Source organism: Notolepis coatsorum (genome assembly GCF_963971535.1).
Source record: "Notolepis coatsorum genome assembly, chromosome: 2".
NCBI classification, from domain to species: domain Eukaryota; kingdom Metazoa; phylum Chordata; class Actinopteri; order Aulopiformes; family Paralepididae; genus Notolepis; species Notolepis coatsorum.
In genome coordinates, this window is record NC_140166.1 from 228,660,482 (window position 1) to 228,674,113 (window position 13,632).

A 13,632-nucleotide genomic window follows, 5' to 3' on the forward strand; every position below is an offset into this window, starting at 1 on the left:
CAGATAGCTGTATAGCTGTATTGATCATGTATAGCTGTATTGATCATGTACCTGTATAGATCATGTATAGGTGTATTGATCTGTACCTGTATAGCTGTATTGATCATGTAGTTGTATTGATCATGTAACCGTATAGCTGTATTGATCCTGTACCTGTATAGGTGTAGTGATCATGTACCTGTATAGGTGTATTGATCCTGTACCTATATAGGTGTATTGATCATGTATAGGTGTATTGATCTTGTATCTGTATAGCTGTATTGATCCTGTATAGCTGTATTGATCCGGTATAGATCCTGTATAGCTGTATTGATCCTGTACCTGTATAGGTGTATTGATCCTGTATAGCTGTATTGATCCTGTATAGCTGTATTGATCCTGTACCTGTATAGGTGTATTGATCCTGTATAGCTGTATTGATCCTGTATAGCTGTATTGATCCTGTATAGCTGTATTGATCCTGTATAGCTGTATTGATCCTGTATAGCTGTATTGATCCTGTACCTGTATAGCTGTATTGATCCTGTATAGCTGTATTGATCCTGTACCTGTATAGGTGTATTGATCCTGTATAGCTGTATTGATCAGGTACCTATATAACTGTATTGATCCTGTATAGCTGTATTGATCCTGTACCTGTATAGGTGTATTGATCCTGTATAGCTGTATTGATCCTGTACCTGTATAGGTGTATTGATCATGTATAGGTGTATTGATCATGTACCTGTATAGCTGTATTGATCCTGTATAGGTGTATTGATCCTGTACCTGTATAGGTGTATTGATCCTGTACCTGTATAGGTGTATTGATCTTGTACCTGTATAGCTGTATTGATCCTGTATAGCTGTATTGATCAGGTACCTATATAGCTGTATTGATCCTGTACCTGTATAGGTGTATTGATCCTGTATAGCTGTATTGATCAGGTACCTATATAGCTGTATTGATCCTGTATAGGTGTATTGATCCTGTACCTATATAGCTGTATTGATCCTGTATAGCTGTATTGATCCTGTATAGCTGTATTGATCCTGTATAGCTGTATTGATCCTGTACCTGTATAGGTGTATTGATCCTGTACCTGTATAGGTGTATTGATCATGTACCTGTATAGCTGTATTGATCCTGTATAGCTGTATTGATCCTGTACCTGTATAAGTGTATTGATCCTGTATAGCTGTATTGATCCTGTACCCGTATAAGTGTATTGATCCTGTATAGCTGTATTGATCCTGTATAGCTGTATTGATCCTGTATAGCTGTATTGATCAGGTACCTATATAGCTGTATTGATCCTGTATAGCGGTATTGATCATGTACCTGTATAGGTGTATTGATCCTGTACCTGTATAGGTGTATTGATCCTGTATAGCTGTATTGATCCTGTACCTGTATAGCTGTATTGATCCTGTATAACTGTATTGATCCTGTATAGCTGTATTGATCCTGTATAGCTGTATTGATCCTGTACCTGTATAGCTGTATTGATCCTGTATAGCTGTATTGATCCTGTACCTGTATAGCTGTATTGATCCTGTACCTGTATAGCTGTATTGATCCTGTATAGCTGTATTGATCCTGTATAGCTGTATTGATCCTGTACCTGTATAGGTGTATTGATCCTGTATAGCTGTATTGATCCTGTACCTGTATAGGTGTATTGATCCTGTATAGCTGTATTGATCCTGTACCTGTATAGGTGTATTGATCCTGTACCTGTATAGCTGTATTGATCCTGTATAGCTGTATTGATCATGTACCTGTATAGCTGTATTGATCCTGTATAGCTGTATTGATCATGTATCTGTATAGCTGTATTGATCCTGTATAGCTGTATTGATCATGTACCTGTATAGCTGTATTGATCCTGTATAGCTGTATTGATCCTGTATAGATCATGTACCTGTATAACTGTATTGATCCTGTATAGCTGTATTGATCCTGTACCTGTATAGGTGTATTGATCCTGTATAGCTGTATTGATCATGTATAGCTGTATTGCTGTATTGATCATGTACCTGTATAGCTGTATTGATCCTGTATAGCTGTATTGATCCTGTACCTGTATAGGTGTATTGATCCTGTACCTGTATAGGTGTATTTCTCAGCAGCCGTGTCGTCCAGTAGCTGGTTGATGCGTTCCTTCTCCTGCATCAGCGCCTCCTTCAGGCCGTTCTCCCGGTGACCCCGCGGGTTCAAGGCCTCGATGAGCTGCTCCACCTCCGCCGCCGAGCTGTAGAAAGCCCATTGGTTGGGACGGTTGACCAGCGGGGCGCTGACATGGACGGGGGCGGGGCTAGGGCTGGAGCTGGGGCTGGAGCTGGAGCTGGGGCTGGTGGCGTCATCGGAGTCGGGGCTGAAGGACGAGGACGATAAGAGACACAAGGGCTCACAGAGAGAAACAAGGTCTGAGCAACTCTTCGGTCAAAAGCCTTTACTCTACAGATTATCCACTGTATTCAGTTCCAATAGCAAACTGATAGACGCTAGGGCTCATTTTAACCCTTTCACTGCCACACGACAGCCGGTTAACCCTTTCACTGTGACAATACAGAAGGTTAGCCCTTTACTATCACACAACCGACGGCGATGCTCCATCATTAGCATCATTAGCTCCGCATTTGCGGAGCTAATGATGCTAATGATGGAGCATCGCCGTCGGTTGTGTGATAGTAAAGGGCTAACCTTCTGTCATGTGGCAGTGAAAGGGTTAATGTTTTCCTCAAAATGTTATGATGATCATCATCATCATCTGTACAGTTACGCGAGACTGTAATGAACACACTGCACTTATTAAAAAAAGTATAAAATATACAAGAAATGCAAGTCAATGATCTAACAACGGAGCGAGGTCGGGGTGGTTGGTCCTGAGAGGTCCTGGGGTGGGGGGGTGGGTTTAGTGGGAATTGTGTCTTTTAGTATTCTTAACATATTTTTTGTACTTTTATAATCATATATATAAATTAGAATTTGTCCTGTTCTCTCGTCTTGTGACCACAACATTTGTTATTGTCATTGTCTGTTGATCTGTTAATTATTATTATTATTATATAATTTTTTTTTTGATTTACTCCTTCATTTATTCTTTATATTATTTATTATTATGTTCTGGTATGTCTTGTTATAGGTTATGTGAAAAAAAATGGAAAATAATATTGAGAAATAAAATTATTAGTGCTGTCAATAGATTAAAAAAGATTAACTAATTAATCTCACAATTTTCTGTAATGAATCTAGATTAATCTAGATAAAAAATAGCATTTTTCTACTTAAGACCGAAGCTTGTAACAGATATTTACTTGAGTAAAATCATGGAATTAATGTAAAATCAACACAAAAAAGTATATTTAGATTCAAAGACTATTTTAATAGCTTTCTTTGAATACAGTTTCTCTCCTGTGAAATACAAATATTCAACAAAACCATCAACATTGTCTCAGCTAGACCTCTTTCTTATATCCGCGGCGCTGACAGAAATAAAAACAACCCAGGCCTATGTTAAAGTGCAGATTGGCTTAGAGGACGATAATGTCTTGTATGAACTACCAGTAATATAAATCATATTAACAACAAAAATGTGTTCCATCTTCATGTCGGATGATTTTCAAAAAGGTGCACGAGTCGATGCAAAAAAAAAAGAACAAGCAAATATACTGCTGAAAGTTCAGAACGTTGAAGATTTGTCACTCCATAGATGAATCTAGATACATTTATTTGAATGCTTTAAATAATTTAAATTAATCTCCAAAGTTAAAGCATTAACTTTGACAGCCCTACAAATTATATATATTTACAAGAAATGCCTTCATATACCTCCCGGACAGACCCTACTGGTCACCCACCTCTTCATGGACACGTCCTCCGCTGGCTCCTCGTCCTCCACCACCACCACCTCCGCTTGCTCCTCGTCCACCTCCACCTCCACCTCCGCCTGCTCCTCGTCCTCCACCACCACCACCTCCGCTTGCTCCTCCTCCAGCTCCACCTCCACCTCCGCCTGCCCCTCCTCCTCCTCCTCCAGCTCCACCTCTACCTCCACCTCCGGGTGCGCGGGCTGCGGCAGGAGCATGTCCTCCGTCACGCCGTAGTAGTCGTCCTCCACAAACAGGGCGCGGGCGGACGGGAAGAGCCAGTACCTCCTGTAGAGTCGGTCTCGGCCCAGGGGCAGGATGTAGGTGCAGGCCGCCGCCGTCTGGATCCTCTCCTGCAGCTCTCGCACCTGGAGGAGGAGCACAAGCACACAGGGTTAAATTCACCTGGTGGGACCACAAGCACACAGGGTTACATTCACCTGGTGGGACCACAAGCACACAGGGTTACATTCACCTGGTGGGACCACAAGCACACAGGGTTACATTCACCTGGTGGGACCACAAGCACACAGGGTTACATTCACCTGGTGGGACCACAAGCACACGGGATTACATTCACCTGGTGGGACCACAAGCACACAGGGTTACATTCACCTGGTGGGACCACAAGCACACAGGGTTACATTCACCTGGTGGGACCACAAGCACACAGGGTTACATTCACCTGGTGGGACCACAAGCACACAGGGTTACATTCACCTGGTGGGACCACAAGCACACAGGCCCAGGGTTACATTAATTTCACTACCACACTACAGAAGGTTAACCTTTCACTACCACACTACAGAAGGTTAACCCTTTCACTACCACACTACAGAAGGTTAACATTTAACTACCACACTACAGACAATTAACCTTTCACTACCACACTACAGAAGGTTAAAAAAAGACAATAAGAAGATCAAATGTGCACATAAAGTGCAGACATATAAAATCAGTTTTTCACATTAGGATCTAACATCCCAACAGGCTGTAAAAGTAGGTATAGAATATATACAGATATATATATAATACACATGTATGTGAACAGGGATATACAGTATATATATATCCAACAGTTGTAGATAAATATATATTTATACAGTATAATAGCATTATTGTACATCCTACAGGTGTGTAAACAGGGGGGTACCTTGTCTTGTTCATCCTCCAGCTCCTCTGGCGTGAGGCCGAGCAGGGCAGGAGCACCGGAGGAGGAGGCCGTCTTGGGACTGGGTTTGCCTGGAGGGTCGAGGGTTAATATTATTATATAATTTTTTATTATTATATTATATATATTATTATATTATTGTCTCCCCCTCACCATTTTATTAAAGAGGATAAAAAGATGTGTAGATATACACAGATATATAAACACCCGCAGCCCACCAAAAAAGGACCACACTTCAAACTGAAATTCCTCATCATCTACAAGTCGCTATAATGACAGAAAGAAGGTGCCCGGCGACAGAAACCAAGGCCACAACGAAAGGAAGGGAGTTGGGGAATTAGAGGGATACATTACTTTGATATCAATACAAAACAATGGAATAAGATAAGATATTCCTTTATTGATCCCCTTTGGGAAATTTGGGAAGCGCCAAACAGACAAGCATATGTGTGGGGAATTATGAGAGGAAAAAAGCTAGCAGGACACAGAGTGAGAAAAAAGAGAGATGGAGCAAACTAGACAAACAAATGAACAAAAACAAACAAAACTATGTCATTAAAATGTTTTCTTACATAATATCTGCCACAAACCTGCTACAGCTCTTGTTACTTTATTATCTAAAGATGGTGAGTTAGTGTTGTGTTCATTCATAGTTAAAGACATAGAGGTTGAGTACTTTATTATCTAAAGATGGTAAGTTAGAGTGTTGTGTTAATTCATAGTTAGACAGTAGAGGTTGAGTACTTTATTATATAAAGATGGTAAGTTAAGAGTGTTGTGTTCATTCATAGTTAAGGCCGTAGAGGTTGAGTACTTTATTATCTAAAGATGGTAAGTTAGAGTGTTGTGTTCATTCATAGTTAAAGACAGTAGAGGTTGAGTACTTTATTATCTAAAGATGGTAAGTTAGAGTGTTGTGTTCATTCATAGTTAAAGACGGTAGAGGTTGAGTACTTTATTAACCAAAGATGGTAAGTTAGAGTGTTGTGTTCATTCATAGTTAAAGACAGTAGAGGTTGAGTACTTTATTATCTAAAGATGGTAAGTTAGAGTGTTGTGTTCATTCATAGTTAAAGACAGTAGAGGTTGAGTACTTTATTATCTAAAGATGGTAAGTTAGAGTGTTGTGTTCATTCATAGTTAAAGACAGTAGAGGTTGAGTAGTTTCTTGTGATATATGACATTCACACTCCAAATGATTTGATTGAGGGTTAAATTCTCCTGTACATTGAATGTCTTAACCATTTCAGTGCCACGGACGACATATCTTGTTTTATCAGCCGCCCCATTGAGTGCCCACGACGACAAATATTTTTTTATTTTTTTATTATTGATCTGAATTCATATTTCATCAACTGAGTCTCCCGTTGGTACAGCAGCCCCTACAGGAGCTCAGATTGGAAAAAAGCGCCCCCTATCGTCTATCCCTGTGTAACTGCAGGTGAGAAGCGCAATCGGGCTGAAGGATTCTCAGTCTATTCATCAGTCTATCCTGCTGCTAAACCCGTGTGCTGCTCACTGAATCTAGAGGATATATAATGTCATAGGTATGAATGTCATGATGATGACTGATGTGTTTTGTATTTATATACTTTCAAAATGGTTTCGATTTGATACCGATACCAAAGCGATCCTTTTTTTCGATACCTTACTTTGCGGGGTTATGCGAGTTGCGTGTGCTGTGTGGGCCAATTGGAGGCTTTCTTACATTTTGGATGATTTTGGATTGAGGCTGAACAGAAGAAATGTTATATCTTTGAACACAGTGTCATTCGATACCATACATTTTTATACCACAGCATTTCAGCTATCGATATTGATCAATAATAATCATAATATGTAACTGTATGTTTCATTTGTGTGTAAATTAATCTCACTCCTTGGCCAGTAGCTGCTCATATTCTGCCTCTTGCATGATCATTCTACTCTTCATGTGACCTTCACGTGCAGAATTATTAGGCGTGATTGGTTCTTGTTATTCTTGTGTTTAAGTGTGCCTTGGAGTGAATGGATTGAGAACTGCTGTATTAAAGAGCTGTGGAGAATTCATCGTTGGATGTCAGGCTTTCCCTGTCATTCATTTTAACCCCTGATTCTGAAGCGACTCGAACAGTTTTTGACCTTTCGCGTGATACCGCCAACACTTTTTTCTTTAAACCTTGGACAATGGACATGCTTTTTTATTTCCCGGTGACGCAGAAATGGCCACTCTCTCATTGTAGACAAGCTAGGAAAGCTAGCTAGCTAACGCTTACAACTCTGAAAATAATATCAAGAGTTGTCTCGGTTGTCTTTGCTTTGCCTCAGTGAGGGAGCAACATACACAGCTATTGTCATTTCAACATTTGTGTTGTAGTACCTAAAATTACCATGTTATTTCCTTAACCCTTTCACTACCACACTACAGAAGGTTAACCCGTTCACTACCACACTACTAAAGGGTTAACGGTGGAGTGGCAGTTTGGAGGTAGAGTGCTATTGACCCCATGTGACTTTGTCTGCCCCGTATCTGTCCGTTGCGATTTCTCTAAATTCGCCCCGGTCATCAGAGAGCAGGGATGCTGTTTGGAGGACTAGTGACGGGCAGAGCACTGCTCAGCTCCACCCAGGTATCCGCCTCCCATACCGCCAACACCTCTTGGTATATACTGCATCACTGAGCACAGGGCGACAGTTGCCATCTTCCTGGACATTGTTCAATATTACACTTACTGTACACTTACTGTAGATTTCTGTAGATTTTATTAGAATGTATATACATAACATAGGAAATGTGAATCCCGGACCGTATTTTATTGACCTGGGATCTGTAGATCTCTGGGGGGGGACCAACTCGCTCCTTCTGCTGGCGAGCAGTCTGCTCAAGAGCGATCTGCTCGCGGGACGGAAATCAGCCTGGATTATGTATTTACAGGAATCAACACTGTAATTAGGGATGTACCGATCACGTTTTTTTGCTCCCGATCCGATCCCGATCATGTGATTTTGAGTATCTACCGATACCGATATTTCCCGATCCGATCAATTCTTTTTTTAACTTTTTTTTTATTCAACAAACATGACCATGTTCACGTCTTAAACTCAAAATGAGGCCTTAGTTTTGGTTTTAAATTGCATATCATCATTCATTTATTTATTGTCACACAGAGCAGAAGAATTTTGCCAAAACAAACCAATAGTATCCAGCTGCAGAACGGCAGACCAGCCATACTCTCAGACTCAAATGCATTTCCTTTGATTTAATTATACATCAAATGATTTATGTCAAGGATTGCAATGCCTCGCTTGAATGAAGTTAAAAGAAATGATTTGGGTCTGAGAGTGTGGCTGGTCTGCCGTTCTGCAGCTGGATACTATTGGTTTGTTTTGGCAAAATTCTTCTGCTCTGTGTGACAATAAATAAATGAATGATGATATGCAATTTAAAACCAAAACTAAGGCCTCAGTATGAGTTTAAGACGTGAACATGGTCATGTTTGTTGAATAAAAAAATTAAAGTAAAAAAAAAATAACGATCCCGATCTTCGGAAAACGTGATCGGCCCCGATCCCGATCGGATCGGGACATCCCTAGCTGTAATCAATAAGCGTGATCAATATTTGGAATGTTGATCAGGAATTGGAATAATCTTTTTGGATAACATCTGATCTCAGGTAAGGAATCTATTTTACCAGTCTTAGGATAATCAGACCTGTTGTCACGGAGATATAAGCTTTTGCCCCATGTGTGATGTGGCTGTTTGGCTGTGATCGCTGATGAGGAAATAAGAGAATCGATTTTTCAGCTCGCGTCTATAGTGTGCATACGTACACATATACTATCGATAATCTAGCATTTATTTGAAAACTATTCATAAATAGGCCGAAAAATGACAATGTTTTTGTGTATTCTAGAATATTCCAGTAAATGTCTTTTATCATGGAATCTTTATATTTTCCTTGAAAACAAGGGCTTTTCAAAATGCTATAAAACGAAAATGAACCGATAAAAAAAACAATCTGTTTCGACAATGTTGACTGGAAAACGAGTCATTGATAAGCGACGGGCAGATTAGACACATAGCCATAATTTAAAACATAGATTAGGCGTTTTTAACGCTAACATTGAAGTGGATGGTGGCATTCAACGGGGTAAATCAATGTTAATCAAAGGCACTGAAAGTGTTAATGGCGTCCCTAATAGGTATTTAATGGTCATAATGTACCCTTCCTGATGACTTGTCGTACAGAACTTGTAAGTGGCTTTGGATAAAAGCGTCAGCTAAATGACTAAATGTAAATGTAAACACAAGAAAGACGCAGGTTGAGTCTTTACCTTTCTTGTTGTTGGAGGTGCCCTGCTCGTCTTCGTCCTCAGTGTGGTGTCCCCCATGGCTCTCTGTGCTGGCGTTCAGCGCTTCAATGCTAAGAAAGACATAGAAAAGACACATCTTATAGCTCACATCACGATCATATAAATCAACTGCAACATTTTAGACGACAAGATGTTTTCAAATCTGATTATTTACATACAACAAGTTAAAGATGGTAGAGAGGTTTGTGTATCTTTGGTTGATCTGTAACATTCGTACTACAACCGATTTGAGAATGACTTCATATTTCAATGTTCAAGGTCTCTTTATTAGTACCCAAGGGCTCATGTGGATTCAGGGATTCAGCATTTCAGGGTCAGACACCACAGTGATACAGATTCAAAAAGACATGAAGCTAAATGCGAAAGCATGCAATTGGTTCACTGATGGGATACATCGTCATGCGTGTTCATTAGACGGGTGAAATCCTCTTTCAGTGCCTCTGTGCCTGTTTTCGTAGGCAGTTAGCCTCTCCGGTATGCGCGCCATTAGCGTTAGCCACGCTTCTAGGCCTCTTTGCGTTTGTAAAGAATGATCAAAAAAAATTAAATGTGACTAAGAGCTTGGCAGTCAATTAAGGCTCCTTTCGATCGATTAGTCGAGGTCAGCCCTAATATATATATATATAATACAAAAAATTATAGTATTAAAGTATAAGAACTCCCGAGTTGGTCATGCTTCCACACACACAAGCTTAAAGTGCATCATGTCCTGCTAGCTTTGTTTAGTAGTGGAACAGCTGCAGGCGCAGAAGCCTTTCTGTGTGGTTTTGTTCTCCACCTATTAGGGGCCACAGACCAACAGCCAGAGCAAAGGAACTGGAAGGCGTTATGTAAGGGATGGAACAGTCCTGAAGAACAGAGCTCGCATCACACTGCAGCTGGGCGGAGTAAAGGAGCTGGAAGTCGTTATAATAATAATAATAATAATAATAATAATAATAATAATAATAATAATAATAATAATAATAATAATAATAATAATTAATTTAATTTATAGAGCGCTTCTCAGTAACCCGAAGTCACTGACAGTAGGCAGAAAGAAAAGAAAAACAAAAGAAACCTAGAACCACAGGGAAAACAGGGAACAATATGAAATACAGGCACATAGAGCCACAATAACAACAGGATGGAGGAGGGTGGTTATGGGTAGGGAAGGTTGAATGCTTGGGAGAACAGGTGGGTTTTGAGACTGGATTTGAAGGTGGAGAGTGAGGGAGAGTCTCTGATGGTCTGAGGGAGGAGGGTGTTCCAGAGTCGGGGTGCAGCACGTGAGAAGGCCCGATCACCAAAGCCTTTGAGTTTGGATGACGGTACAGTGAGGGAAGAAGTGGAAGAGGACCGGAGGGAACGGGTGGGGCGGTGAGGGAGAATGTGGTCAGTCAGGTAGGGGGGGGCCAGGCTGTGGAGGGCTTTGAAGGTGAGGACTCGTAGTATTTTGAAGTTTATGCGTTCCTTGTAAGGGAATGGAAGCGTCCTGAAGCGTCACACTTAGGGATGGGTACCGAATTCGGTACTTTTGAGGTACCGAACCGAAACACGTCGGTACTACTGAGTATCGAATCAAGTGAGATACAGAGAGATTTTTTTTTTTACTTTCATGTCAACGTTCACACGCACAATATATGCTTACCTAGGATTTGACTTGATTCAACAACAAAGCAGTCGGAGCAATGACAAGCCGAAAACTGTCGAAATTGTAGTTATTTGAAGTTTGGATTTTTTCTTTTTTTACGACTGAGGTAGGTAAATTAAATTTCTTGAGACTAAAGTACCGAAAAAAGGTACCGTTGGGTACCGGTATCGATTCACAGGTACCGGTACCGGTTCAAATGTGAAAGGTACCCATCCCTAATCACACTGCAGCTGGGAGGAGTAAACGAGCTGGGAGTCGTTATGTAAGGGATGGAACAGGGCTGAACGGAACATGTTCCTCGAAAGCCCTGGGTCTCCTCTCTCTTAGGACTACAAACATGAATGACGGCGTCATTTCCTCGCGTCTAATTCATCGGTAAACAAACATAGTGCTGAAAATATACACTTTGACTGCCGTTTTGATAGGGTTAGGGTCTTTACTCTTGGCTACAGTTGAAAAACAAACGCAACATTAATGAATCTGGTTCATCTGGTTCATCGGTTGTACCAACTGTGGGGGCGATGCAGAGTTTGTAAAAGGCAACTAATCCAATTTGTGATTACCGCTACAGCAGAAGAAAATGAACTTGAGATTACGTTCCTCTGCCCTGTGGCCGCGATACATATCGTCAAGTTCATTAATGCACCTCTGACCTTCAGTAACGTGGCGGTCGTACACACCTGCTCCCAGGGAGTCCATTCCGCGCCTCCTGCTCCTTCAGCCTCTCGTGTTTCTCAAACATCTTCCTCATCACGTCTTGCTCCCTCAGACGCTCCTCCTTGCGTACGCGAACTCTGGTTACAATAACAAAAACACATGGAGGTCAGGGTCAAATTTATTAGTATGTCCCAAACTGGGCAAGTCATGTTACAGCAGATAAATAAAAGCTCCAAAAAACACACAGCAAACATACATAACAAGAAGAACACAGACAGACAAATAATAATAATAATAATAATGGATTGGATTTATATAGCGCTCTTCGTGACACCCCAGAGACCCCAGAGCGCTTACAGAGTCCATTATTCGTTCATACACAGTCATACCGGTGGTGGTAAGCTACAATTGCAGCCAGAGCTGCCCTGAGGCAGACTCACGGAAGCGTGGCGAATAATCATCGCCTACGGCCCCTCCGACCACCACCAACATTCATTCACATGCATACACATTCATACGAGGCAAGTAGGTTAAGTGTCTTGCCCAAGGACACAACGGCAGTGGGATGGACATGGGCTTGAGCGGGATTCGAACCACCAACCCTTCGATCATTGGACGACCCGCTCTACCCCTGAGCCACGCCGCCCAGACATGTACAGTACATGGAGGTCAGGGCCAGGGGTTTTAGAAAGTCAACCCGTGTGCGTTTTCTGACCCCAGTAGAGGACAATTAAAATAGGAGACATGATGAATGTCAGCTCTTACATCAACTAATAGCCATTAGGATTGAATTGATTGATTGATTGATTGATTGATTGATTAGCTGATTTAATTAACCGCAGAAGGTGTGACAGAACCCATTAGCAGTTAGGAATAAAGGGGACACGTTGTGGGTTCATGCTGTGAGGCAGCAGTAGTGTTAACCACAGGGTTTGAACCCAGGACCTGCATGCTGCAAGGCAGTAGTGTTGTTAACCACAGGGTTTGAACCCAGGACCTGCATGTTGCAAGGCAGTAGTGTTGTTAACCACAGGGTTTGAACCCAGGCCCTGCATGTTGCAAGGCAGTAGTGTTGTTAACCACAGGGTTTGAACCCAGGACCTGCATGGTGCAAGGCAGTAGTGTTGTTAACCACAGGGTTTGAACCCAGGACCTGCATGGTGCAAGGCAGTAGTGTTGTTAACCACAGGGTTTGAACCCAGGACCTGCATGTTGCAAGGCAGTAGTGTTGTTAACCACAGGGTTTGAACCCAGGCCCTGCATGTTGCAAGGCAGTAGTGTTGTTAACCACAGGGTTTGAACCCAGGACCTGCATGTTGCAAGGCAGTAGTGTTGTTAACCACAGGGTTTGAACCCAGGACCTGCATGTTGCAAGGCAGTAGTGTTGTTAACCACAGGGTTTGAACCCAGGCCCTGCATGTTGCAAGGCAGTAGTGTTGTTAACCACAGGGTTTGAACCCAGGACCTGCATGTTGCAAGGCAGTAGTGTTGTTAACCACAGGGTTTGAACCCAGGACCTGCATGTTGCAAGGCAGTAGTGTTGTTAACCACAGGGTTTGAACCCAGGCCCTGCATGCTACAAGGCAGTAGTGTTGTTAACCACAGTCGGTTGGTAGGAGAACTCTATCTTGTAGGTCAGGTTAGAGTCTATGTTCAACCTTTATATCACTGATAAGCCTTGAGCTCAGCTTAGCCCCGTTATCAGAGAGTGTGCGTGCGTCTGTGAGAGAGAGAGAGAGTAGTAGGAGTGATAAGTGAGAGAGTGAGTTGGGCTTTATGTGTGTTGTTCTACTCTGTCCCACAGTAGAAATGTGTGCATGTCTAATGGCCTCATTGCATATGCTGTGTGTGTGTGTGTGTGTGTGTGTGTGTGTGTGTGTGTGTGTGTGTGTGTTAATTAGGGATGTCCGATATTATCGGCCGATATCGGCATTAAAATGTGATATCGGAAAATATCGGTATCAGT

The 13,632-nt window shown here is 41.7% G+C and overlaps 1 protein-coding gene across 1 annotated transcript in view; it reads right to left on the reverse strand.

Annotated features, from left to right (window-relative positions):
* The window catches only part of baz1a (bromodomain adjacent to zinc finger domain, 1A), an 81,932-nt gene that overhangs the window by 33,496 nt on the left and 34,804 nt on the right, over nucleotides 1-13,632 (reverse strand). The window contains exons 15-20 of the mRNA XM_084308633.1: nucleotides 11,690-11,803; nucleotides 9,338-9,426; nucleotides 5,006-5,094; nucleotides 4,035-4,220; nucleotides 3,844-3,953; nucleotides 2,089-2,357 (exon numbers count right to left, since the gene is read on the reverse strand). Of these exons, the coding sequence (XP_084164759.1) occupies nucleotides 2,089-2,357; nucleotides 3,844-3,953; nucleotides 4,035-4,220; nucleotides 5,006-5,094; nucleotides 9,338-9,426; nucleotides 11,690-11,803 (857 nt within the window). The remainder of the gene's footprint in view (nucleotides 1-2,088; nucleotides 2,358-3,843; nucleotides 3,954-4,034; nucleotides 4,221-5,005; nucleotides 5,095-9,337; nucleotides 9,427-11,689; nucleotides 11,804-13,632) is intronic.